The sequence below is a fragment of the Calypte anna genome, chromosome 1 (genome assembly GCF_003957555.1).
Source record: "Calypte anna isolate BGI_N300 chromosome 1, bCalAnn1_v1.p, whole genome shotgun sequence".
Lineage (NCBI taxonomy): Eukaryota > Metazoa > Chordata > Aves > Apodiformes > Trochilidae > Calypte > Calypte anna.
The window spans coordinates 174,326,733-174,352,322 of NC_044244.1; the positions used below are offsets into that span (position 1 = coordinate 174,326,733).

Genomic DNA, 25,590 nt, shown 5'->3' on the forward strand with positions numbered 1-25,590 from the left:
ATCCCATGCATTAACCTCCCCTGTCTTAAGAGAAGTTTAATGTTTCCTGTGAATTTCTTCAAACAAAGGGTCCATTATTTAATCCTGTGCACCCAGATGTTCCAGTTGGACTCTGGGAGGGGGTGAGGGATGAAGAGGAAGTGAGAATCAGAAACAGTAAAACTTTCATAAATGGCTGTTCTGTTGTTACAGATCTTGAAAACAGAGTGTGTGCCTGCTGTGTTCCATAAACACATGAATTGCATTAGGTACAAGCCAACACATTTTATTTAAACATATCTAAATATTCGAGGGAAACCAGCAAGGAGTAATGAGTGGCAGGGAAAAATCAGGGGAAAGAAGAAAGTGTTCTGCCTGGTTTGGTGAGTAATAACTGGATCACTAGACATTTATTGGGTAATACTGAAAGAGCAAACAAATGTAAATCATCTAATTAGGCAACAGAAAACAAATTAAAAAAGAACTTAAGACTTTCAAAGCAATAGCCATAAAAGTGCCTGTTGGTTTGCTCTTCATAATAAAGAATGGAGAGCACAGCATCTGATCTACACAAGACTTCTCTCAAGGTGCAGAATGAAATTGATGTGCCAGTATAAAATAGGGAATTATGTTGGTTTTGCATTTAGCACACTTGGCACAAAAGTTCTGAGTGGATGTTTGTAATAGTTGGTCACTAGTGGATGTGCAGCCCTTTCACAGAAAATGATTTATGTTATCTTCACCCACAATTAATTGAAATACAAGTTATTGGTCAATGTGTGTGTGTGCTACCATATTAATTATAATTTGCAGGATGATAGAGATTGTTTCAGCTGCCTAAGTCAATATGGGAAATCAGTGACATTATAAATCATGGAACAAATTATCTTTTATCTTAAAAGGGAGTGAAAACACTGCTGTTAGATTTATGTGAATGGGCACATGCTCTTGCACCTAACTGTTCGGAAAGCAAATTAGTCAAACAGGTTTCCATATGGATGCATTTGAATTTTCAGATTAAAAATGACTACAACATTTATCCTTTTTAGAAGTCCTTCTTAATTTTTTGCTGTTGTGTCTCTCATTAAGTAATATATTATTTTAACACCCTTTAAATTCCAATACTTTTTTAATTCTAAATTATGTGCTTGGCTAGTAGGCTGCAAAGTTCACATAAGCAAGCAGTTTAGTAGCTTGAAAAGTAATTGCACATCAGCTCAGCTGCAGCAGTTGCCCATGTGCACATAATTTAATCTTCTTCTTTTGTCAGCTCAGCCAAGCCCTGTTGCATTAACTCACTTTTACCATGCATATATGCAGATAATTGCTGTGACTCAGCTGACACTCAGTAACTTGGGAAGCTGCAGTAACCTGAGCATCTATGAGCCCTTTTAATTTTTTTCTTAAATTCTAGTTTTAAAACAGACCTAATGAGGTTTCTTTTTTTTTTTTTTTTCCTTTTTAAAAAATACTGTTTTCCTTTTTGATTGGGCATGAATATTTTTTTTTTTTTTTTTTTTGCATGCGGTTGGATCAGGCAGGTTCTGCACATTAATTTGGGGTTACAAAGACCTGTGTCCACAGCTGTGGCTTGCACTGCTGTGAAAAGAGAAGTCAAAACTCTTTCTCTGTCAGAGACCTGGGGAGTGAGAGCACTCATCAGCAAGCTCAGCACAGACCAGCACGTTGGAGCCACGAAACAATCTCCTGCCCACATGGGAGTCTGCAGGAAAGGGTGGGAGGTTGACGGCTTTTTGGAGCTGGCCCCATTTCATCTTAATCTGCTCTGGCTCCTGATCTTTTCAAAGTCTCCCCATTGTGCATGTGATTTCAGCTAAACACGCAGAGAAATTTTTAAGATCAAGACCATATGATATAGCAAGATTAATCTACCCTTTGGCCTTCACCTCTCCCTCCCACTGGGGGAGAGGTTTGGTTCTGCTAATTTGTCATGTTACTTTTTTTTTCTCCTGCCATCATTTTTTTCTTCCTCATGGTTCACCTAAATCGGGGATTTTGGCCCAAACACACTCAGCATTTAATGAAGATAAATAGAATTTTTCATGTCCACTACATGAATTTTCAAGTCATCATTGTTTATTTCACCCAGTTTTAATGTGGAGAATTTGTAACTCATTTGTAGAATATAAGTGTTTTTTCACTTCTCTTATAGATTGTGGCTGAGTGAATCCCCTTAGGTCTGTGAAGCAGATGTGTTAGTTCAGCCAGTATAACAACTTCATTCCTTCCCTCATCTTCTGCAGTTCGAATTGTTATGATACGCAGTAATTAAATATGAATAAATGAAATATCAGAAGGTAATGAAGCTGCAGTCCCCCGCTGTCATGTTAAATCACAGATGAGAGGTGCCTGTGAGTAGGAGCTGTGGCTAATGATGTCTTCTGCCTCAAAGTCTCTGATTAGTTTGGGAGCATTTGTGTAAATTTTTCTGTTGTCTTTGCATCAATAGTTAGGAAAAAAAATCTTTTTCCTTCATTAAATATATACGGATCTTTATATTCTCCTCCATCATCAGTCCAGTCTTTTTGTGCCTTTTGACACCTGAATAATAACTGGATGTGGACCACATTTTTGCAGGTAACAACTGTGTAATTCAACTGTGTTATCTTATTAGGTATCATTATGTAATCTGGAAGCTTGTGAGAATAAAGGGTTGGAGTCTGGGGCTAGATGCAGAGTACCTCTATATATCTAATTCTGGTTTTGAAATAATATTTATCTCATTTAAGTATTAGGTTCAGTGAAGGAATGGAAGAAATAACCAAATGAAAGTGTTTGCATTAGTGTGTTTCAAAACAGTGCAGATGTTAATCCAGGTATTTTAGATCCTACAAATCCTTCTCTGCTGGGAATAAGATATGAACTGAGTGTTCATGCTCTTCTGAAACATCCTATCTCCATAATGGCTTTCAAACCATCAAAACATTATGTCTATATCTATTGCTTTTATCTCAGATTTTAAATAATTAATTTGGGACACTAGAAATTTAATTGCAGGCTCCACTCTTTGCACTCTAGTCCTCTAACTCTTGACAGAGCTGTAAAATATCTAGTTTATAATTTACAAGAAGCTGTCATTTGGTATTATCAGAATATGATTAAAATGAATATTAAGGGAAGGAGCTCTTCTTCAGGCAGGAAGGCAATTTGTGCATCATGTTGGCTACTTGGAAAAGGTCTGCTTGTTTGAAACAGTTCAGGGAGCTGGAATACTTCTGCTCTTCCTTGGCTGAGTCAGTTGGTCACAAAAGATGCATAAATCCATCAGATGTTCCTTGCTTCTGGCTTTAGACCTCAACTGCTGGGAAAACATCATTGTCCAGTTGCAATCTATAGGGTGATGGATTGAGACTGGACAATCAAAATAACTGAGGGTTTGCTTTACCATGTTCTTTTGTGCTTTATTTTTTATTTGCACTGGTGTTTCTTTCTAATACTTGTATATGTTTTCCCTATAGATTTTTATTGCTAGAAATACTTCTCTTTAAAACAATGTACATGATACTGATACGGTTGATGAACTGCAATTTCTGTCACAAAAAGACAGCATGGAACATAAAAATTAAGAAAGAAATCGGACTGGGACTGATAATATTTTTTTGTCAGGACCATCACAGAATTCCTGTTAATACTAGAGATGCCCAAGTGAGATTTAAATAAACCCTCCCACAGTCTGTGGCAACAGCACAGAAGTTAACATATGCTCATTTACCTTCCCAGGTTCCGTTTTTACGTGGCTAGGTTGCTACCAGGATTCAAGTTAAATCTAGGATGGTACCTCCAGATCTCTGAGCTGCTGTTGCAAAGTAAAGGGGGCTCATTAACAACCTCTCATTTGTTCCTTGCATTCTTTCAGCAGAGGAAAACACGCCTCATCTAGACAACAGAGCTTTGGCACCCGGAATTACCTTTTATCTCCACAGGTTTGCATGCAGGCACATGTAAATGGGGAGTAAGCAAACAAAGCCCAGCTTGTGGCACCTAAATAGAACCACATGCAGCAAACCTCAGCCAGCAAGGCAGCTGCCAGCAAAGCTTCAGCATCAACACATCCCAGGAGCAATGTCAGCGGCTGTGAGCCCAACAACATTTCTGGCAGTGATGTTTTCCAGTTTTAGCCTGGCCACACTTTACATCTCCTGCCCATCTGTTTGTTTTGCATTGTGTTACATCATCCCAGTTGCAATCTTTAAACTATAAAATCATCAGGGGATCATAGAGAGGGGGAAGCTGCCTTGTGCTGGTCGCCTCAGGGAGAACTTTCTGTTCATAGAAGTTGGTGTCAGAGAAAGTGCAGAGGCTTTTTTTGTGGGAGGAACAGACATATGGGAATCTGGGACTGACACTGACAGAACCATGGGGAGGTTAGAAACAAATTGCAAAGTCAAGGCAAGGGTATTTTTTCTTCAATAGTTCTGTGTTTTGGTTATGAAGTGAATTTATGATGTTCTTGAAGAGCTTCCTGGGTTCCAGATACCGGTAGAATGGAAATTAGGAATTCTAGAGGCTGTGTTTTATCATCATTTTTGTTGACTAGTTCAGCATTTTGTAGCTTTGAACAACACTGCTATAAAAGTGCTTAACTCTGTGACAAAGAAGTCACATTTTCTTTTGGAATATCTAGAGGTCAATAGGAGTATGTCCTGTGAATAAACCTAATTTTCAATTTAACTTCTTGATTCAGCTGTGTTTAGAATTCCTGGTATTTGTTTTTTGAAAATATTACTGTAAAAATAATTATATTGAAGTGACTTTTCACGGGAAATTAGGTATCTTTTTGAGAATATTTATAGAAAACAATTCAGTAAATATTTGCTTTGCATCAGGTCTTTATTGGTAGCTTTTCCTTATCTGTTCAGAAACAGCTTTTGAGTGTTGCACCCATTCTAAGGCTTGGAATACTCTTACTTCTAAATACTGAATAATCCTGGACTTCTAAATGCATGTTTTAGAGAAATAAAACTTTACATAAAGAACATATCTGAGAAAAATGTGGGTGACTAAGGCTTAATAATATAGCAGAACTTGTTAAATTATTTTTTTTCATCTTTCATAGTTGCTACATGAATTCAATGCAAAACAGCCCAGTTTTTCACCAACCCATATAGAATCATAGAATCATAGAATTGGCTGGGTTGGAAGGGACCTCAGAGATCATCGAGTCCAACCCTTGAACCACCGTTGCGGTTGCTAGACTATGGCACTGAGTGCCACGTCCAGTCTCTTTTTAAATATCTCCAGGGATGGAGAATCCACTACTTCCCTGGGCAGCCCATTCCAATGCCGGATCACTCTCTCCGTAAAGAAATTCTTTCTAATATCTAACCTAAACTTCCCCTGGCACAACTTAAGACCATGCCCTCTTGTCTTGTTGAAAGTCGTCTGGTAAAAGAGCCCAACCCCCACCTGGCTACAACTTCCTTTCAGGTAGTTGGAGAGAGCGATGAGGTCTCCCCTGATGATGACCCTCTTCAAATACTTGGTAGAATTTCTTCTTTATTAAAAAATTAGCAAAGGGTATGGTTCCATATTTAATTTCTTTAAAATTAATGGAGGAGATACAAGGCTAGAGATGTTTCTTGGACAGCACCTTGCTGTACAAAAAAATTATGGGGGTCAAAGTTAGTAGAAGATGAGACAGCCCCATGAAACACTTTTCTACTGTATTGTTAGACTTGGCAGAATTGTCAGTCATTTCATGGGAGATGTTCAGGTCAAGCTGCATTTGTTTAATATCTGCTAAGTTTGAGTAAATCAGTATAAAATAATTTTTTATTAAAGCCTTTAAAAACACATTCTGCTAAAATGTTAGATATTATCATAAATGGTAGCTGTCATTTTATAAGAGAGAGTAAGGCATTGCTTCCCACAATAACCTAACTCTATGTGTATAAATGTAGTTTATTGCTACCAGTCCCCCTGTCCTCTTCTGCCTACCCACTGCTTGTTGATTATCATTTAAACATCAGCTACATATTAAACTGTGATCCTTGCTTTGGATGTTTACAATTCAGACTGCTTAAGAAGATGGTATTGGCCAAAATGTTTTGAGTTGGTTGGCTTTTTTTTTGGTTTTTATGACAGTTTTTCTTTGAACTGGGTAGCAGGTGTGATTTCTGGTTTTGTTTTCTTTTTTTCATCCTGGAAATGTCTATACCCAGGCTTATGAAGAAAAGATGTGTTTCAAGAGCAGACTGAGTTGTGGAAGATGAGCTAGAACCATGCCTCCTAAAGCAACTCTAGCATCACAAAAACATTTTAGAACTATTTAATGAGAGTCAGAAAGGATATAATCAATGAAGTTGGTAAGAAATGTCTGGTCTCAGTATGAAGTTCCATCATAATGTTGGTTTAAGAGGAATGTACAGGCATCTTAAACTATAGGAGAATATCAACCAGTAAGATTCTGAATTGTCTGTGAAGGAGAAACTCTGCTTTTTTTGGTAGGTATTAATTCTGCTAATGCCCTATAGAGAAATTCTTAAAGCTAATCAATTTGGCTATTGAAGACAAATAAAAGATTTATGTCTCAGTACTCACCCCACTCAGGAAATTATAATGACTTTAATTCACCCATTAAGCAGGCACTTTTCCCTAGCTAAAATGTTCTTGGACTCTCAGTCAGTTTTACGTTAAGAGTGCCTCTCTTTTACTCTGCCTTTTGGCTAAATCCAGACAGAATTGCTGACAGTGATACAATTTTTGAGTACCTTCTTTGAGTCAACTAGGAAGACTTAATCAGAAGAATCATAAAAAGGTTCTGAAAGGTCCCAATGAAGGACCTGCTATACCTAAATTGACATTACATGCTTCTGGCTAACCTGTCTCTGGGAAGTTGTACTGAGGGTTCCCCATGTTCCAGTACTATTTATACTTGCAGTTAAAAACATATTTCCTCCTGTCTGAATTAAACTACCTTTTAGAAATGTAAGATCACTCTTTTGTGATACAACTAATGATAGGAATTTATTTTTTCTTCTTTGGGTAGTCTATTGAAGTATTGAAGGCTGCTACTTTGTCTCATTACCTTTTTTTCTGAATTAGTTATCTTTCAATGGTCATGTTTCCCAAAGTTGTGATCTTTCTTGGTATTCTCTCTACCCTCTGAAGGTGAAAACCATCTTTCTAAATGGGAAACACAAAAAGTGGATTTGTTGTGTCAGCTAACACTGCAGTAGCCCTCAAGTATCCTCTACAAAGTGCTCCTGTTCATCCCAGCAGGATGGTGATTCCCTTTGCTTCAGATGCAGACCCACTCCAAAACTTACATCTCTCTTTGTGGAACCGCTGCTTATTTCATATGCAAGTGGTTCTTTTAGTGCCTTGGCTTCTGCCTGTGTTCTGTTCCTAATTCTTTTCTGACTGGACTTGTTAAGTTCTATCTGGTTTTATTTCTGATGGCTTCTCCAACTTTCAGGATTCTTCCAAATACCATTTATGTACTACAATGCTTACAGCTTTACCTGTGGTCGAGTAATCTCCAGATTTAAAATGGAGATTCAGTTTATTAAAAAAATATTGACTAATACCAAGCTCAGGAACAAAACCCTGGTGAGTTCCTTCACTCATTTTCTCCTACTTTGACAATAAACCATTGATAACTACTTTGCATTGGTTTTCCAATACTCATCTGAAAAGCAGTGTCTGTAAGTTTTTTCCTAAGCTGTGGCTTGGGTTTTAAAATCATGATTAGAAAAGTTTATCATCTCTACTGTCCCCTCTGTTATCCTAAAACTGCTGCTTTGACACTGTTTGTTCTTGACTGTTCTGAAACTCACAGTTTTCTAAGTTGTCCTAGTTTTGAAGATCAGCTTTTGCTTTGATTTTTTTCTAGTGTCTTGGAACTTTATTTGTCCTTCAGAAATTCTCAGAAAATAATGTCTGGTAGCTCAGAGATTGTGTCAAGTGTGTACTTAAATATTCTTCACATCTAGCTAATTTGAAAATGTTACTTAAGGACTGGCTAACCTGTTGTCTTCTTCTTGCCTTCTAATCCCCCTGTTGCTAAAGTTATGTGATGAACCTGCAGTTAGCCTTTTTAATGAAAATTAAAACAGAGAAAAAATTAAATAGTTTGCTTCTCATATTAATCTGTTTCTCATGGATAGTTTATATTTGTATCTTTTTTTTCTCTTTTTGTGCAAAGCTCTGTAAAAAAAAGGGCTTTCGAAACATAATAGTCTAGGAATTTTATTGTGCAGTATTAAGTGCTTTATAAACATGCATATTTACTTGAGAAAAAACATCAAAGCAGAAATAAACAGGACATTCAGTTTAAATATGTATTTTCTCCCTCATCACAAATCAGTCACATAGAAAAATCTGTAACTGCAGGAGACCTGATTAAAACATATTGAAAATTAACTTTTAAATGGGTATTTCTTGCTAATACCTTTAGCTGATGCTTTCCATGTGAAGCCAATGTTCTGCAAATGGGGATTTTTAATTTTCTAATAGTGGAAAGGACTTGAGCTTGTAAAGTGCCAAGAGAGTAATTTGAAATAGTCTGTAGTTGAAAACAAGTGATACTTTTCAGATATGAAGTAATATTTGCAAAACCCCAGAATTTGTTGGACTGCCATATTGTTGCTTTTCTTGGGCTTGAATAATAAATAAAAAAGTAAAAAATATGATGGAATCCTTGGGTACTTGATACTTAGGATTATGTTAATATTTACCATATGGATTGGATAGGAGGTCTGTTTACTCTCATACTAAAGAGTAAGATGATTTTTAATACACAATTTGACAGATATTACCTCTTTTTGCTGAACAGGGAAGCAAGGCATTGATCCTGATGAACAGAAAAGTTAAAAATTAATGAGTTTGTACCATTGTCTCATTTCATCTCCAACTGCATGAATAAAACAATGCCAAGAAACTTGTCATTCAAATCATGCAGATAATTAAAGCTTCTTAAGCATAATTTCTAATAATGCAATTTCAGTTACAAAAATTAATATTTTACACATGCAAATTCATTCACATGGATTCAATAGGAAATACTTCAGATTAATTTAGTCAAGTAGACTTTGCAGCAGCATCTAATTTTGACTGCCCACAAATTTAGAATTGGAAAATAATTAGAAATTGTGTCTTGTTAGCAGTGATGAAAAATGGGTTTTAACTCCTTATTATCACTGCTGTGGGGTGGAATTTTTTATGATTTCTTCTCTGTTAAAAGGTAAAATTTAACATTGTATTGTTAAATTTGTAAATTGTCGTGTAGCCAAAGTATTAACATGGAGTTTTGTGTGAGATGATTCTGACAAAAAGGTTATGCACTTGGAGAAGGCAGGAAGCTAAAATCTACTGATACACAGTAAGAACATGAAATACAGCAAAAATTTTGTCTTACTGTTTGTTTTAGGTAAATGAGCCTATCCCCATCCAAAGGTACTGCTTCTAATTAGGGTTTGTTTACCAATACTCTATATCTGTAGAGTTTTCATCTTTCTAACTTACAGGTTCCTAAGATAGGTCACAGAAATTAATGGATTCCTTTGATGTGACAGATAGGAAGGACCATGATGTGAATAGTTCATATGTATGCATCATATTTTTACCTTTCTAGTATCTTATGTGTTCTGTCCTGCAAACAATTTGTATGTTATATAGGCATGCATCTGTGAAGATTAAGTAGGAATTACCTGAAGCAACATTTTGATTATATGTAAAATCTACCTTTTTAGAAAAAAATTCTGGGATGCTTAACTGAATTTAGAAACAAATAAGGAGTTTTAGTACACCAGAGAAGAATGAGATACTAGTGTTAATACATTCATTCATTAATTAATTCTTTATTTCTAATTTAAAAAGCATTTCTGGAGTATACATACATCTGAAAGAATTATTAGAGTGAAGCCATTCCTAAGAGCTCACAAGATTATTTATTGATTTGCAATAAGACACTGATGCTTTATTTGTTTGTATTTTATTGTGTGTAGCTTTTGAATACAAACCCAGTTTCAGAACTGGAGAATGATTTTTCACATGAAAGAAAATCTGACTTTTTCTATAATTTAAACCCCATTCAAAGCATATTTCTTAGCAGAAAAAAAAAAAAACAAACCACCGCACCAAAAAAAAACCAAAATCGAAATCAAAACATTTAGATATTCACTACCACAAATGCTTCTCACACAGTTGAAATAGAATTCCTAATCTTTATCATGGGTGGAGGACTGGTTACTAGAAAGAAATAAAACCAGAAATCTCAATAAGGCAGGAATTTGCAGTGCCAGAGAGCTTAGTGCATGGGATAAACCTGCAGGAATTTGTATTCTCTGCATCTGGGACTGTCCATCTGCATCAGGAACACATCGAATGAGAAGACTGCAGAACAAAATTGGCCCCTCAGTTCAAGAAGGACAGGGAAGTGCTTGAAAGAGTCCAGCGCAGAGCTACTAAGATGATTAAGGGAGTGGAACATCTCCCTTATGAGGAAAGGCTGAGGGAGCTGGGTCTCTTTAGTTTGGAGAAAAGGAGACTGAGGGGTGACCTCATCAATGTTTTCAAATATGTAAGGGGTGAGTGTCAGGGAGATGGAGTTAGGCTTTTCTCAGTGGTGACCAGTGATAGGACAAGGGGTAATGGGTGTAAATTGGAGCATAGGAGGTTCAAGTTGAATATCCGGAAAAATTTTTTTACTGTAAGGGTGACAGAGCCCTGGAACAGGCTGCCCAGGGGGGTCGTGGAGTCTCCTTCACTGGAGACATTCAAAACCCGCCTGGACACGTTCCTATGCGAAGTGCTCTAGGTGGCCCTGCTCTGGCAGGGGGGGTTGGACTAGATGATCTTTCGAGGTCCCTTCCAACCCCAAGGATTCTATGATTCTATGAAAATTGGAGTAGACACAAGTGTGGCAACAGAAGATTTGAAACTACTTAAACCTCTATGAAACAGTCTCTATCCCTTTAATTTCTGGAAACTGTATGATAGTTACCCTTTTGAATATGTAATTACAAGTCATAGCTGCCACCAATTCATCAGAAGGTTTGGGGGAATTGCAGTGTATCAGTACCACTAGATAGGATGGTACCATTTCCCTTTTGCTGCAGAGAGTGAAACTAGGTTCTGCAAACAGAAGATTGCTGGTTTTAATTCAAGACATGAATGCAGCTGAAAAGTAAAATCTTGTTAGCTGCACTAAGAATTAGCAACATGGAACAAATTACTCATAACATTGAAAACTAAAATTGGTGCCTTATTTGTGCTAATGATTTACTGAAGGCACTGCAGACAGTGCTAGTGAGGCTGATGGTGTTAAGCAGTGGGGTAAGGTACCAGCCTTAGGCTCACAGTAAAGTGGCTTACCAACAACCACAGACATCCTTGATCTTCCCTCCTTGCTTATCTGTAGGTTACAGATGTTGCTAAAACCAAGCTAAATGTTGTCTCTGAGAAACAGATTGGCAGGGATACCAAAAAAATAAATATCTATCCCCTACACAGAGAGAGAGAAAAAAAAAAAAAAAGCAAAGCATAGCAGAGAGTAATATTTTAGCCCAGAAAGAACTTGTGAAGGCCATACAATCAACTTCTGAGTAGCTGACAAGTAAGCTTATTTTGATCTCCTGGTAATTTAGATAACTTTTCACAGTCTTCTCTAGAAATGTGTTGAATTTGTTCATTTTATGACACATTTATTGCAGATTAGTTGCTCTCTACTGCTTTCTTCTCATTGTAAAATCTAATGAGCATAGAAGCTAATGAAACATTTTGGAAATGGAACATCACAGAGCTGGAGACTGGAGGCGTTATGATTCTGCATGTTTCCATCTCTTAATTACTTCATGCTTACCCTTTATCCATTTGACAACAGGAAGAATCAAGAACTCATAAGTAAATATGTTTGGGTTCCTCCTCGTTGTACCAGCTCCTACTTCTGTGCGATGTCAGGAACTTCGTGTTCCTTTTCTTATCCTTACGGTGTCTCAATAATGTCAAATTATGGCCTTGGGAGGTTTCCTCTTTTCTCAGCCTTATTGTTGTTAATGTCTATTAAATGCCTCAGACCTCTGTGGTAATATTCCATGCTATAAAGGGATTGCAGTGTTACATGGTTAGTCTCACTGCCAATAGCCTGCACATCACTCTCCTGCTTTGTAGTTCTGTCTGTAGTTATACAATAGAACATCTTACTGCAAGATGTTTTGGCTGGAAAAAACATCCTTATTTTATCTGGTATGCTGAATTGGAAAGCAACAAGGCCTCTGATCAGCTCTTAAAGTAGTCCTTCTTTTGCTTCACAGAACCCTGGGCATCCTAATTTTGTTACTTTAATCTTAGTCTGTGGTGAGCGGAAAGACTGGGGCTTTGTGATACATTTTTTATCTCACTGAACATACTACAGAAACACTTGGTGTTTCTTCTTGGCAGAGCATGCCCACATGAGTGAGTAAGGCAGCATAGCTCTCTTCTGTCAGGAGTTCAGATTTATTTCTGAAATAGTTTCTGCATCAAAAGAAAACTGGGGGGACTATGGTCTTCTATTTAATGTCTTTCCAAGGACCTGTTGTATAACTATCAGAATACTGTTGATGAGATGTGCATTTATATCCTTACCGGTATAGATTCTGTGTAGAAAATACAGTTTCAAAACCCCTGGGTTTCCTTGTTTGTTTGTTTTCGCTGCCTCTTTATGTACAAATAATTCTCCCACAGCTACAAGCAGATTATGGTAACATCTAAGAGAAGACAAGAGGGGTTGTGTGGTTGAGTGGGATCTTTTCCTGCAGAACATTTTATTTCCCAAGCTAAATGTGACAACAGAATTGCATACATCAACTGTTCATGGGTGCTGAGACCTTTTTACAGCAATCAGCATGGTTACGTTTTATCCATGACTGAAATCCTTTTAGACTCTGCACTAATGTTGTCAGTTCTTTCAAGACATGAACTGCCTGACTCTGGTGTGCACAGCACTGAGGGCTTGCCCACGTGGGTCTCCACAGGCCTTACTGTAGCCCATGTAATTTATAAATAAACTTGTAAACCCATAGGAACAACATTTATTGTAGAGTTCACAGTAGTACGTGAGGAGAGAATGTATGCTCATTTAAGCTACAACTCTCACAATCCTGAACACTATCTCATGGTCACTGCAGCCAAGGCTGCCTTCAGCTGTCACATCCTCAATGAGCCCTTTCTTTTGTGAGTGTGAGCAGAGCATCTCTTCTCTCTGGTTTTTTCTATCACTTGGATCAGTAAGTTATCATATATAGGATCTCCAGGATCCTCCTGCATTGTTTATCCCTTGCTGTGTTGATCCTCACATTGGTTGAAGCATCCCTCAAGTGAACCAGGGTTGTGAATGTTAGGCTACATCTAGCTTTGAGCAGAAAATTGGACTAGAGATTTTCCTATGTCCAACCTGGGTTGTGCTATGATTCTGCGGTGATTGTTCACTTCACAAAATATAATATGAACATAAGATCATCTGTGTTTCTGCACCAGTGATGAGAGATTTAATATACAGCTAGCTGCAAGATGTGGCTTCCTCATGGGATAATGTGCCACTAGTATAGGGATACTCAAGTAACAGTTCATGGTCTATATGTAAGCCACCAGGACAACTTGCAGACCACTCCTAACATCACCCTTACTAAGGCACCTGTCAGTAGTGAGTGGTGGCCAAACGCCAGCTGCCAGCCTCCCCCTTTTTCTGAAATGGCAGCATACTTTATTGCATGTCAGCAAGAGTGCTTCTTGCTAGGAGAGAAGGAAGATGGTAACAAGATGCAATTAGCCTCTGCAATTCAGGTCAACCACATTGTCCTTGCCTATGTGTGGCAAACCCCAGATTAAGAAGAATAACCTTTCATCAATTATTTTCTGCTCATTTCCAAACTTGTTAGGCAAAATTACAAAAGGGCTGTCTTGACTATTGTCCTTGATGCCACTGTGCCAGTAGGATAGGAAGGAAGTCTGGACATGCATTTAGTTGTCTCCTCTTCCCTTTCATACCAATTGCTTCCCAGTCCTTTCTAACACTTTGAGGAGAAAGACACATTCAAACACAGAATCTTATCTCTAACCTCATTCGAACTCTGGGTGCTCATAAGGGATTCAGAGAATTTGAATGAGTATTAATGCTTATAATGAGAATTAAGGTTTAGTCATGAATTGCAAGAAGGGATGTAGATGATTTTTTTCTTTACATGTTGGGAACAGGAAACTTTATATAGTAAAATATATTACAGAAAGTAGCTGGCTGCTTCTTTCTGGACTCTTGGGTTTTTCTACTAAGCAAATTACTGTAGTCCAATAGTGACAACTTGATTGCAACATTGTACTATAGTATTTTTTCATATTTATCATTAGAATATTCAGTTCCCTTTCTGACTAATTCCTATGCATGGGGCACACACTAGGATTACATTGTAGTTTTACAAGATTAAACAAGTTGGTCCTTCTAAATCTTTGTTTACAAGAAAGGTGAAGAATCGATTTACATTTGAGATGGATAGATGGTTTCTGCAACAGAAGTTTATGCCAACACATCAATGAAAGGTTCCTGCCTTAGTTATCTAGTGGAACCTAATTGAAAGCTTTATCTGATTCCTCCTGGTTTCAGTTGGTAATTTCCTCCTATAACACAGTAAATGTTTTTCTTCGTTTCCACTCATCGTTAAGTATAAAATGAGAATAGTCATCAATGAATCACATAAAATGTCAACAGAAAGAAATTAGCTGCTATTGGGCACTAGAAAGGTGGTAGACTTTGGGAGGAAAAGCTTTGGGAAGACCAGGGCATTTTTATGGTTCTCCCAGCTGTGCTGGATGTTCCCTCAGTAACACATTGGTTCCTACTTCCATTTACTTCAGCAGCTTGATGGCAGACAAATAGTTAGGGCAGCCAAGAGAAATACTTTTCATTACATCATTCTCTGGTGGATATGTTTAAGTTAATTAGTTATGCTCAATTTTATTTCTTTGTTCTCTAATTTGTCTAAACTATGTTACAGGCTCCACTGATCATCTGTGAAGACTAAATAATGTGCAGGCTTGTACATGGTATTTTCTGACTAGGGAGAAAAAAAGATTCTTGTTTATTTCTCTTAACCTATGTTAAGGAACCTTAACCATGGGAAGAAAATGGGGAACAGGTTTGATACACAACTGAATGTTTACTGCTGTATTTTTAAACAAGTGAAATATACTGACATCATCAGGTGAAGACATTGTAAACACTGCTGTAGACTTTTGATTGTACGTTGGCTAAGAAGTGGAAATATTTTTTTCCCCTTGACTGTATAATATGTCTGGTGATTAATCTAGTATCCATTATGAGTGCAAGACATCAGCATTATTCACACTAAGTTCTTTCATCCTCAGACCAAGAACCATTTTGCAGCTGTAATACAAGAATGCCTACAGAGCTGTGTGGGTGTATATAAACTCTAACCTGAACATCTTGAGGTGTTCTCAAGTGGGAGGGTAATTTCGCCTCTTCATTGATTTTACTGATCTCTCTTATGAGCAAGTAGTGCCATTTCCCTCAACCTGTGATGAATTGCATGTGCTACACAATGTGGGTTGTTGCTCACCAGAGGATTAAGCAGGAACAACAAACCTGCTTCACTTTCCTCAAACCTTTCGCGAGTGACAGACACCTGCGTCATCTTGTACAGTGTTAACTTTTTGATATATAAAAGCAGCTTCCAGTTCTTCTCCAGGAGACTGCCTAGGGTGACAAAAATGCTGATGTTGCATTTGGATCATTTACAAAACCACCACTGCATTACTTGTGCTGGGATCTTCAAAAGCAGATAAATTTTACGTGTGGTCTCAGCACTGTTAAATTAAGCTGTCCTAAGTACCTGCAGTAACCATGGAATCTAAAAGCCTGGATTACTGCAGCAGTTCTTTGCCTGGGCTTGGGTACATACTGTACTTGGATTTTAATGGAGCCATTTATACAGATTTTCCCATAAAACTCCTCAAGATGAATGAAAACATGCGTGGGCTGAATGTTTGTGCTTTTCATTGCTCTTTCTTTTACAGAATCTTGCTGGCTTTCTTAATTGCTAACTTAGGCAGTTTCTTTGTCTTTTAGAATGTCGGGTGGTGAAATCCACTTCCTATACCAAAATAGCTTCAACTTCACGTAGGAGCACCACCAAGAGCCCAGGCCCATCCCGACGCAGCAAGTCTCCTGCTTCTACCAGCTCAGGTAAAGCAAGTAAGAAATCTTTCAATAAAACAGCTACCACTGTGTTTCAATACAATTGGCAGTGTTCTTAAAAGTCCACATTTTTGTGGAAAAACATCATATGTAGGAAGCAGTTGGTAATGAAAAAATCCCTTGTTTTCTCAGTTGCATCTGAGATGAAGTGTCTTCCCAATACAAAATAATTCTCCAGTGTTTTATAAATTGTGCTCTCACATTACCAGAGTTGATTTTACTTTATTTTCTATGCATGATTTTTCTGCCAATACCTAAAGACTGACAAAAAGTGGTATTTTTTGGACTAGGAACTGAAAAAGCACTATGTAAAATATATTCCAGGTTGCACAGCATAGGATCGGTGTCTGCAAAAGGTTGATTTCACAGAGGTTTTTGTGTTCTGTTTCCAAGGGAGTTAAGAGGCAGCAGTGAGGAAAGGACAGGTTAAAGAAAATGAGGATATTGAGTAAAGGGGAGCAGGGCAGAGAAAGAATGCAATTACAGATGTGAATGTGAGGTGCAAAGATAGCTGAGGAAGAAATAAGTCAGAGTTGACCTAACAAGCCAGTGGTACAGACTGAAGAAGGCACAGCAATATCTTTAAAAACTTCTGTGTGAGGGCCTTGCTTTGTCTGCCTTTGTAGTTAGGTGCTCCCACTAAACAGTCTATGACTAGATCCTCCCTGCAGCTTTTCTCCAAGCAAAACAAATACATAAAAAAGTACAGAAGATAATTTGCCATTACTGGTGCCTTCAAGTACAAATAATACTTGATGTGGGCCAGCTGAGTAGATCCAATCCAGCATTTGCAGCACTGCTTGTGAATATGGATTTGGCAAGAGGTAAATGTTAGATCTGTCTGAAAACCACCTCATCCTTTCAGCTGGAAGTCTTCTGCCAACAGGTTAGTGAATGTCATACTGGGACCTGCATCCAACACCTTAAGGGCTTTATGGAGAGCTGGTGACCAGAATGACCCAGATGCTCCTGGGAGGCGAGGCATAGACAATCTGGAACCATATTTTTCACAAGGAAACTAAGCTGAGAACAGAGCATCCTTGCTCAGGGAAGGAGGAAAACTGCAGAAGACACAATGAGAGGCAGAAGTGTAGATGTGGGTATCAGGGCTGGGTGACAATGTGCCTCCTGCACATTCTAAGAAGAGATGAAAGAGAAAACTGAAGAGTTAATGGGAAGTATCAGTTGTAAGGAACAAGTCCAGTAGTTCTTTCTTAACCATATAATGAATAGCTTTCCTTGTAGCTAGGTGGAACAGAGTTAACTTAAACTTTAGCAAGGGAAGCCCTGTTTGGTGTCAGAATGTTATGAACTTTTTCTGTGGTTTTCTAATGCATATTCATTTGGGAGCAGGTAATGAACACTGAGTTGCATATGTTCATTTTGATGTGGACTAACTGTGCTGCTATGCATAATAAATGTTTATGCCGTGGGACTAGCAACATTTTTGCCATGTTGACAATGTGATATCTCATTGATTTGGGTCCTGAAAGAATTAGTATTATTTTTGCTTAAACATGCAGGAGAAGTATAGGTGAGTAAATCTTAATTTCCTGTTCAGTTTTACAGAGCCTGAGAAGAATACCATTACATTGTCAATCAGTACAAAAGATCAAGAAATTATTTTACAGCTTAAGAAAAAAAGGAATGTTTTCATTATGCCACAGCAATAATGTGTCATTACATTTATAACAAGAGACCAAACATTGCAGTGGAAATATTGAAAATGCAAACCATTTTATAAGGTTCTTTTCTAATGGCAGATTTACCCGTCTTAAAAATATCTTTCATAAAAACAATAAATATACATTAAATGGGCACATACTAGTTTGTCAAAAGATGCCCATGTCCTTGCCTATTTGACATAGTCATTTGGATGCTGTAATAAAGATTTTCTTAGAGAAAGGCATTGGCCCAAGCCCTTCAGGAATATATAGGATGATGAGAGCAGTCTGTCAACTGATAGGAGCCTAGGTGAAGAACTGCCTGGTTGACAGGGATCAAAGGGTTGTAGTAAACGGGTCTACATCTGGTTGGTGACCATTCACTAGTGGCACTCTTCAGGGCTTGATTCTAGGGCTAATTCTGTTCAATATCAGTATCAACAATATGGATGATGGAGTTCACAGAACTTTTAGTCTGGAGAAGAGGAGGCTGAAAGGAGACCTTACAGCTCTCTCCTATTAGCTCAAGGGAGGTTGGAGTGAGGAGAGAGGAGGGAGAACAGCCTCTTCTCCTTAGTGATCTGTGATAGGACCAGAGGAAATGGATGCAAGCTGCTCTAGGGTTGTTTTAGGTTAGATGTTAGGAAACATTTTTTCACTGAGAGGGTTGTCAGGCACTGGAATGGCCTGCCCAGGACAAGTGGTGGAGTCACCATCCCTGGAGGCATTTAAAAGGTGTTTGGACCTTAAGGCCATGGTTTAATAGTTAGCTTATGGTGTACTCAAGAAAAAGAGTTGATTCTTTGCTCAGATCAAAGGCAATATATATGCATTCCAAAAAGAAAGGTGTGGTATTTTTGAAGAGTTGTATCATAAAAGAAAATGGAGAAAAGCAGGGATAAAAAGGAGGCAGAAAGGGGTATTGATAGTGTACCCTTGAGAAAAAGCTAAGCAAGGTGTATGAAGAGTGTATTGCTAATTAGATAGAATCTAATTTCTCTTTTTGATTCCTTCTGCATTTTGAAGTCTGAGCATTCTTGCTATGCAAAAGTATCAGATGCCTACCTTGGTCATCATTTCATGCCCCTATCAAGATTATACATCTGGATAACTACATGGGCACAAAAGATGACAAAGACAAAAATGTAAAAGTCACAGAGTTGGATATTAAAACTGATAAAATCCTAACAGGAAAAGATATTCTTAAGTTACTCTTAGTTCTCTCCCAGATGCATCTATGCTATGGTATATTCTTTAGTGGAGGCATTCAACATTATTTTTCTTCTTTTCTAGTGTAGAATAGCTGATTGAGATTAATCATTTTAGAGTTAATGAAGATACAGTCTTTGGGTCATTTCCCTGTTAGAGAAATGGATGTATAAATGAGGCTAGGACATGCAGACAATCTGCTTTGGTTTAAGCACTTAAATGCCTTCCGCAAGATCTGTTTCCTTTCTTTGACACAGAATTTCAAGTGGTAAGTGAATTAAGCCAATCTTTGGCTTGAACTAAATATTTATAAACACAATGAAGCCCCTGAGTCCCTTGTTCTGAGCAAGCAGTGTCATGGGATGATGAACCCCCTGTTCATCTCCATAGCTTCTAAAGTTGCTTACAGAAATCAAAGGGGTTATTTTGGATTGTTCATCAGTTTGCTTTAATGTTTCTGTCTCATTTTCACATCTTCAAGTTTAGAGCAATACCATTTTACCAAAACCAGAGAGCTTTGTGTAGAGATTTTCTTTCAGTCTCAACTGTGTTGAGGTGACCCCTAACTGTGTGCAGGAGCAGGCACAAGACCCTGAGTGCCTCTTCTCATTGTCAAGCCTCCAGCCCTGGTGCTGGGGTACATTTCCCTTGTAGTTTCATCTGGTACTGGAGGTAGAAGGCTCTTACTGATGTTCCCAAGGGTCATAGTTAGCATTTACCCTTTGGAAGTGCCTTTCTCCCTCCACTGCCTGTAAAGGCAGTATCCTCACAGAACCTCTCACAGAACCTGCCATAACAGCACTGTTGGGCTTTGCAGGTACACAGCCATGGCAGAACCAGCATGGGGACAATAGGGGTAAAACAGCTGTCCCACAGGCTCTGGGACACACTGCTATGGTAGCATGGAGCTGAAAGAGGAAAGCAAGCTGCAGGGGTGCAGAGAAAGGTCCTTAGAGATACCAGAGGCTACACTGCTGCTCAGTGCCAGAGAGGTTTAAATCAGTGCTCTGGTTAACTGAGGGCAAGGAAGTGCGTGCCAGTCTCTAAGGGAATGGCAGACACCCTCTCCTCACCATTATTTTGGTTTTTGCTCATTTACAGTGAGCAAAAAAGCTGCATCTGCTTTTAGACTATTTCTTGACATATTGAGGAGGAAGGTATGCCTTTCTATCAATGATGTTCACTTTTCTTTCATCCTTGCTTTTTTTTTTTCTTAATAGAGCATTTGCTTACCATGTTTATATTTTTCTGGTAGCCTCTCTGGCTCCTGTGAGCAGATGCATCCTGTTTTTATATAAAAGTACAGTATACTTTCTTCTTAAAAGAATACATGCAAGCTGGGAAGATGTGTGGTAAGGGCTGACTTCTCCATTATTTTATGTTTCGTTCAGGTTTTTTTATTTACATCTGACAGTGTTTCAAAACAGTACCACAAGACAGAAATCTAACTGCAAGAGGATTTCTGGGTTTTTGCAAATGCATTTGAGGTATTGCCATGCTTTCAGTCAAAAAGGAAACAAGAAGCAGGGAGCAAGGGAAAGAAGAAAAGCAGAGAAAGGTAGCATGACCTCCCAGGGAGGCAGGGGGCTGAAGTCTGGTGCCAAGTACAATAGATAGTCCCACCTCTATTTAATTTGTCTGATGTCTTCTTAAAGCCTTTAAAACACTTTGATGGGCTTTTTTGTTGTTGACATAAAATATTATTTGAGAAAGGACATCATAAAAGAGATGTTGAATTTCATGGAGTACCAGCCAGTTGGTGGTGACTTAAAATTAGGAATGTTTGACAGCAATTCAGTAGCTTTCAGCTTCTGTCCAGCTACCAATTAACAGCATTGGTGGCAGCCTCAGTGCAGGCGAAGAGATAACAGATTGAAAGAAAGCGGCACTTAAGTCTTCATGATTATTATTTTAAATCAAATCAAAAGCAGCATGAGACAGCTGGAATTGTTGTACCCTTGGTCCATTAAATTAAGGAGAGATACCACATTTGTATAAGCTCCATTTTGGTTTCTGAAATCTGAACTGTAATTTTCAGGACTGGCTCATAATAAAAGTATCTACTTTTTTTTTTTTTTTTTTTTTTTTTGAACACCTCCTTCAAAATTATTTCCTTCTCATTTCTCCTTCCCTCTGAGCCATCTCCTATTCCCTTTAATCTATTATCCAAACTATTTCAGATGCTTGAAATCTCATTTGTAACAAGGATTCGGGTTTGGTGTTAAGAAGACTTATTTAGGAGTTTCAGTTATGTAGTGTGACAAGCATCTATTTCAAGAGTAACTGGGTTGATACGTACCTATTCCAAGTGACGAAGCAAATGTCTGTGAAGAATGGTCATATTAGCAAGGGCTGTGTTTTAATTTTTTTAAACAATTGCATTGGGGCAAGGAAATCATGAAATTATATGTCAAACTAAAACCTGATCAAAACTGTAGATATTCCCTAATGAAAAAAAGTGGTTTAGGATATGGAAATTGGATCTCATCAAATGCTTCTCTGGAACAGATGCTTGTGCTTTTCTCAGTGAGGTAGAAACAAAGAGGTAGATGTGCACCTCTGCAAGATGTGTTTTCATTTAGTTTGATAGTTCATCCCCAGGCCATTACCCAGAAACAACTCTTCTTCAGCCACCTGACTCAGGAAGGTCTTTCAGATCCCAAAGGAAGGAACACTATGTATCATATTGTCTTTGGCAAGATAACATGTTTTTTATTCACACTGTTATAGGTACTCAGCTGACAGATTTTGTAATAAATATGCTGAAGCAAAAGTTTCCTGAAGCCAAGAGTACAAACCCATGGGAGTGATAGAGTCATCCTACAGACCCAGGGATTTCCAGATGATTTTTACTTTGATCCTGACTTCCTTTTAATTTTTTATTTATGATGTTTGCATTTGATACTAATAATTTTTTATTATTATTTTGTACCTTGTATTAAAAGTGATGAGTTAGAGAAATAGGTCTGGTTAGACTGAATAGCTTAAATCTCCTAAAGGATTAAATAGTCAAGTACTGAATGAAGAAACATCCGCAGAATTGGTACTCCATTCACATGGGCTGATTTGAGGATCCTGCTCTTTCCCATCAGGGAAAATGGTTCCAAAGAGAGATTTTCATTAAACCTTATGTACATTTAGATGCTCTCTAGAACAGGTACTACATGAAGTTAGCATCCAGCACGATAGATATCAACTGCACTCCACTGAAGTGCAGAGAAGAAAACAAGAGGCTCTTACCCTCCTTTTGAAGTTGCAAACAGGAATACTTGTGAGTTCCAGGGAACTGTATTTTCAAGAGAGGTTTCTGTCTTCTGAGATCTCAGGCATGTCTGCAGCATCTATCTGCTTGATAGTGAGGGCAGAGCTGCTTGAGTTCAAAATGCCATCTCAGTGGCCACCTCATGGAGATCAGCATGGGCTCAGTGTGTGTGGGCTTTAATAGTCCTTGCTGAGCTCTACACTACTTGGGCCACATGTTCCAGCTACCACACAGGTGCTGTGACTCAGGTATTGGTTATTGCTGGATGGAAAAGTAAGCCTGACCTGAAGGTGAACTCTTCTGGCATTTCTTATCTGGTGATGAGGTAAAAGCTCTGAATGTGTCTTCATGGCAGGGAGATGTTCTTTTTGTATCTGCATAACTTCTCAACAAAAACTATAGCAAAGACTGAATGTAAAAAGGAGAGTTTAGCACCAGTTAAAGTGCATGCAGCCCTGGTTGTTTGGGATTTTTTTTCTCAGCCAGTTGCATGTTAAGGTGGAATCTACAAAGCCTGAACCAAGGAATAATAATGAGGGTGCTTGCTTAATGTGGCTCTGAACAAGCTCTCTCCTTTGCAATGGAGGCAAAGGTGAGGAAATGGATACAGCTAGAATACAGAAGCAGCAGGAATGAGAAGGCAAGGCATGGCATGTTCCCTAACTACTTTTAACTGCATAGTCTTCTTGAGACAAAAGTGCTGCACTGGAAAGGAGAATAACAAACTACAGGAGTAATTGAGACAGGGTCAAGTAATGATCTCACATCACTATTTCCTAGCTAACAGGAAATTCAGCTTGCTGAATATGACCTACAAATGTTGGATCTTCTGTAAATAAGTTCTGTAAATAAATTATGTCTGAAAAAGTCTGCACTATTCCTTTCCCTCAGTATTCTCTTTCCTCTTCACACACACTTTTGTGTTTGGCAAACCACTTCTGCAAACACACAGAGTCATCTCAACATATTTTACAGAGTACAAGATGCTAGCACATCAACAGGCAGTTTTAGGAGAGTATGATTTTAATACAGTGCAGTGGCACTGGTAGCTTCTCAGACTGCCATTTGATACTTTAATTCAGCTTTTCTCTCTTTTTATTGTTTAGTAAGAAGATGCCACATCAAAACATATTTATTGGAATGCTATCAAAGTACTTTTTTTCTTACAGCATTTTCACAAGTTCAAAAAACATTTTCATTTGAAAACATATTTTCCATTTATCTCAGTAGATGATGGTATCCAGTTTTAGTATTATATTTTGTGCAGTTTTCTACCTTTGTGTTCATGACAGGTTCTGCAAAATCAAATACAGAGTCAGTTTCTTACCCTGTTATGCATCCTCAACAGAAGTAAGTCAAGCAGTTGCACACATCTCAGTGCAGCCACAAAAATTGTTTTGGCATTTTAATAGATATTTTACCTGTGAAATTTTGAACAGATAAATCTTTTCCATGAGATGATGGGAGGATGCCAAGCTGAAGCCTCTGACCCCTGCCATTTTCTGAATAACAAGTGACAAGAAACCTCTTGCCTCACTCAGTCATCAGATGATTAATCACAAGAGTGATTTACTAATTGTATATGTCTTTATCTACATAAGTGTTCCCTCTAGGAACACGTGCTGGATCACTTAGTGAGAAATGCAGTGCTGATACTGGTCAGGAATGTGGTTTCCAACCAGAATGCATTCCACCTAGAAATGTTTTCTAAGGATTTTGGATATGGGTTAGGTAGTGAGTTTACTCCACTTGTATCTCCTGAGAGCTTTGATCCATTAATTGTGCTCTTGATTATTCCTTATTGAAGATGGCCAACATAAGCACAGCTGTCATAATTTTCCTTTCTAAAAAGCGCCACTGGGGAGAGCATTGGGGCTTAGAATAAATTCTCTGGATGGTCTGGTGTTAGCAAGTGATTAATTTTTAGAATATATGATACTTTGCTTTTTTCATCTCAAGTAGATATTCATAGACATGGCTGATGCATAATTGCACTAGTGATTGTAAGAAAAAGGTATTGTTGAAAATTATGGAGGAGTCATTCTGTAGGTATCAAGAACCTGTGTCTAGTGCTGTAAGATTTATTAAAGTGTATCAAATAAGACCAAATTTGGTCAAATAAGACCAAAGAATATATGCTTGGTTTAAAGAGAAGGCAGAGTACTAATCTTGTTAATGAAGTCTGGAGGACTAGCTCTGTAGGAATACATAGTTTAGTATTGGTTTCTAAGTAATACTGTATTGTTAAGAAGCTCTTTAAAACTTCAGAAGTTCAAAAATTGAATGCCCTCAGAATCATCATAGTTGGAAAGGACCTTCAAGATCATTTGGTTCAACTGTCAGCCCTTTCCCTAACTGATTTCAAAGGCATTGATAATAAATTTGATATTAGTCATTATTAGCCAGACCTATGGGGTGTTTTGCTGAATTCTGTATGAACTTCACTGGATGTGTCCTGGATTCGTGTGCTCTCTCAAACACACTTAGTACAATATTTGAATCAGTGCAGATACATGGAAACCACTGCCCTCTGCACAATGAAAATTTGAAGCCTAAATGAATGGAATGGTTTCCTACAAAAGCATCCCATTCAGATCCAGGTAATGTATCCTGTTGTTCCTGTAGTTATATAAACATATTGCACCTTTACCTTAAACAATGCCTTGCACAAAGTGTCGTTAGGATTTGATCCCTCACATCACTTGAGCACCATTAAGTGATCACTAATAATGTGTTCCATTGATATTTGTGGTGTGGTAGGTACACACGTTCCTTCCTTAAAATCTGTGGGCCAAGTATTAGCTGGTGAGAACAGTGTATTATGTAAAAAGTAAGAAAAACCTATTAAAAATGCCTCCTGTGTTATCCAAAGGAATTAGCATTTGCAAGATTGCCAGCCAGCCACGGTTTTACAAGAGTTATTGTCATTTTGATTTTCAGATGAGTCATTTGGTGGATTGCCCCCAAAGGCACCACATTATGATTCAGTGCACAGCATATAAAATTGCTCAGGCTTTCGGGGCTCCGTGGAAAGTGAGTGGGGGTTGCGGTGGCTCAGCGTTGGGAAGCAGCAGCATTCTGCTTAATTGACACCTTTGATGTAGCCCTAAGACAGCACCTGCACCTCCCACTGCTGCTCTGAAGACGTCAGCTTTACGCAGAAAAGGCTTCTGCTTATGAATCCTGCATCGCGTTCCGCTCACTCTCTGAGCAGTCCCTGCTATCCTTAACTAATCCCATTGCTTCTCAGCGTGGCTACAGCTTGG

The 25,590-nt window shown here is 38.2% G+C and overlaps 1 protein-coding gene across 1 annotated transcript in view; it reads left to right on the forward strand.

Moving 5' to 3' along the window:
- DCLK1 (doublecortin like kinase 1) overlaps positions 1-25,590 on the forward strand; it is a 234,182-nt gene that overhangs the window by 145,565 nt on the left and 63,027 nt on the right. The window contains exon 5 of the mRNA XM_030447097.1: positions 16,061-16,177. Coding sequence (XP_030302957.1) covers positions 16,061-16,177 — 117 coding nt within the window. The remainder of the gene's footprint in view (positions 1-16,060; positions 16,178-25,590) is intronic.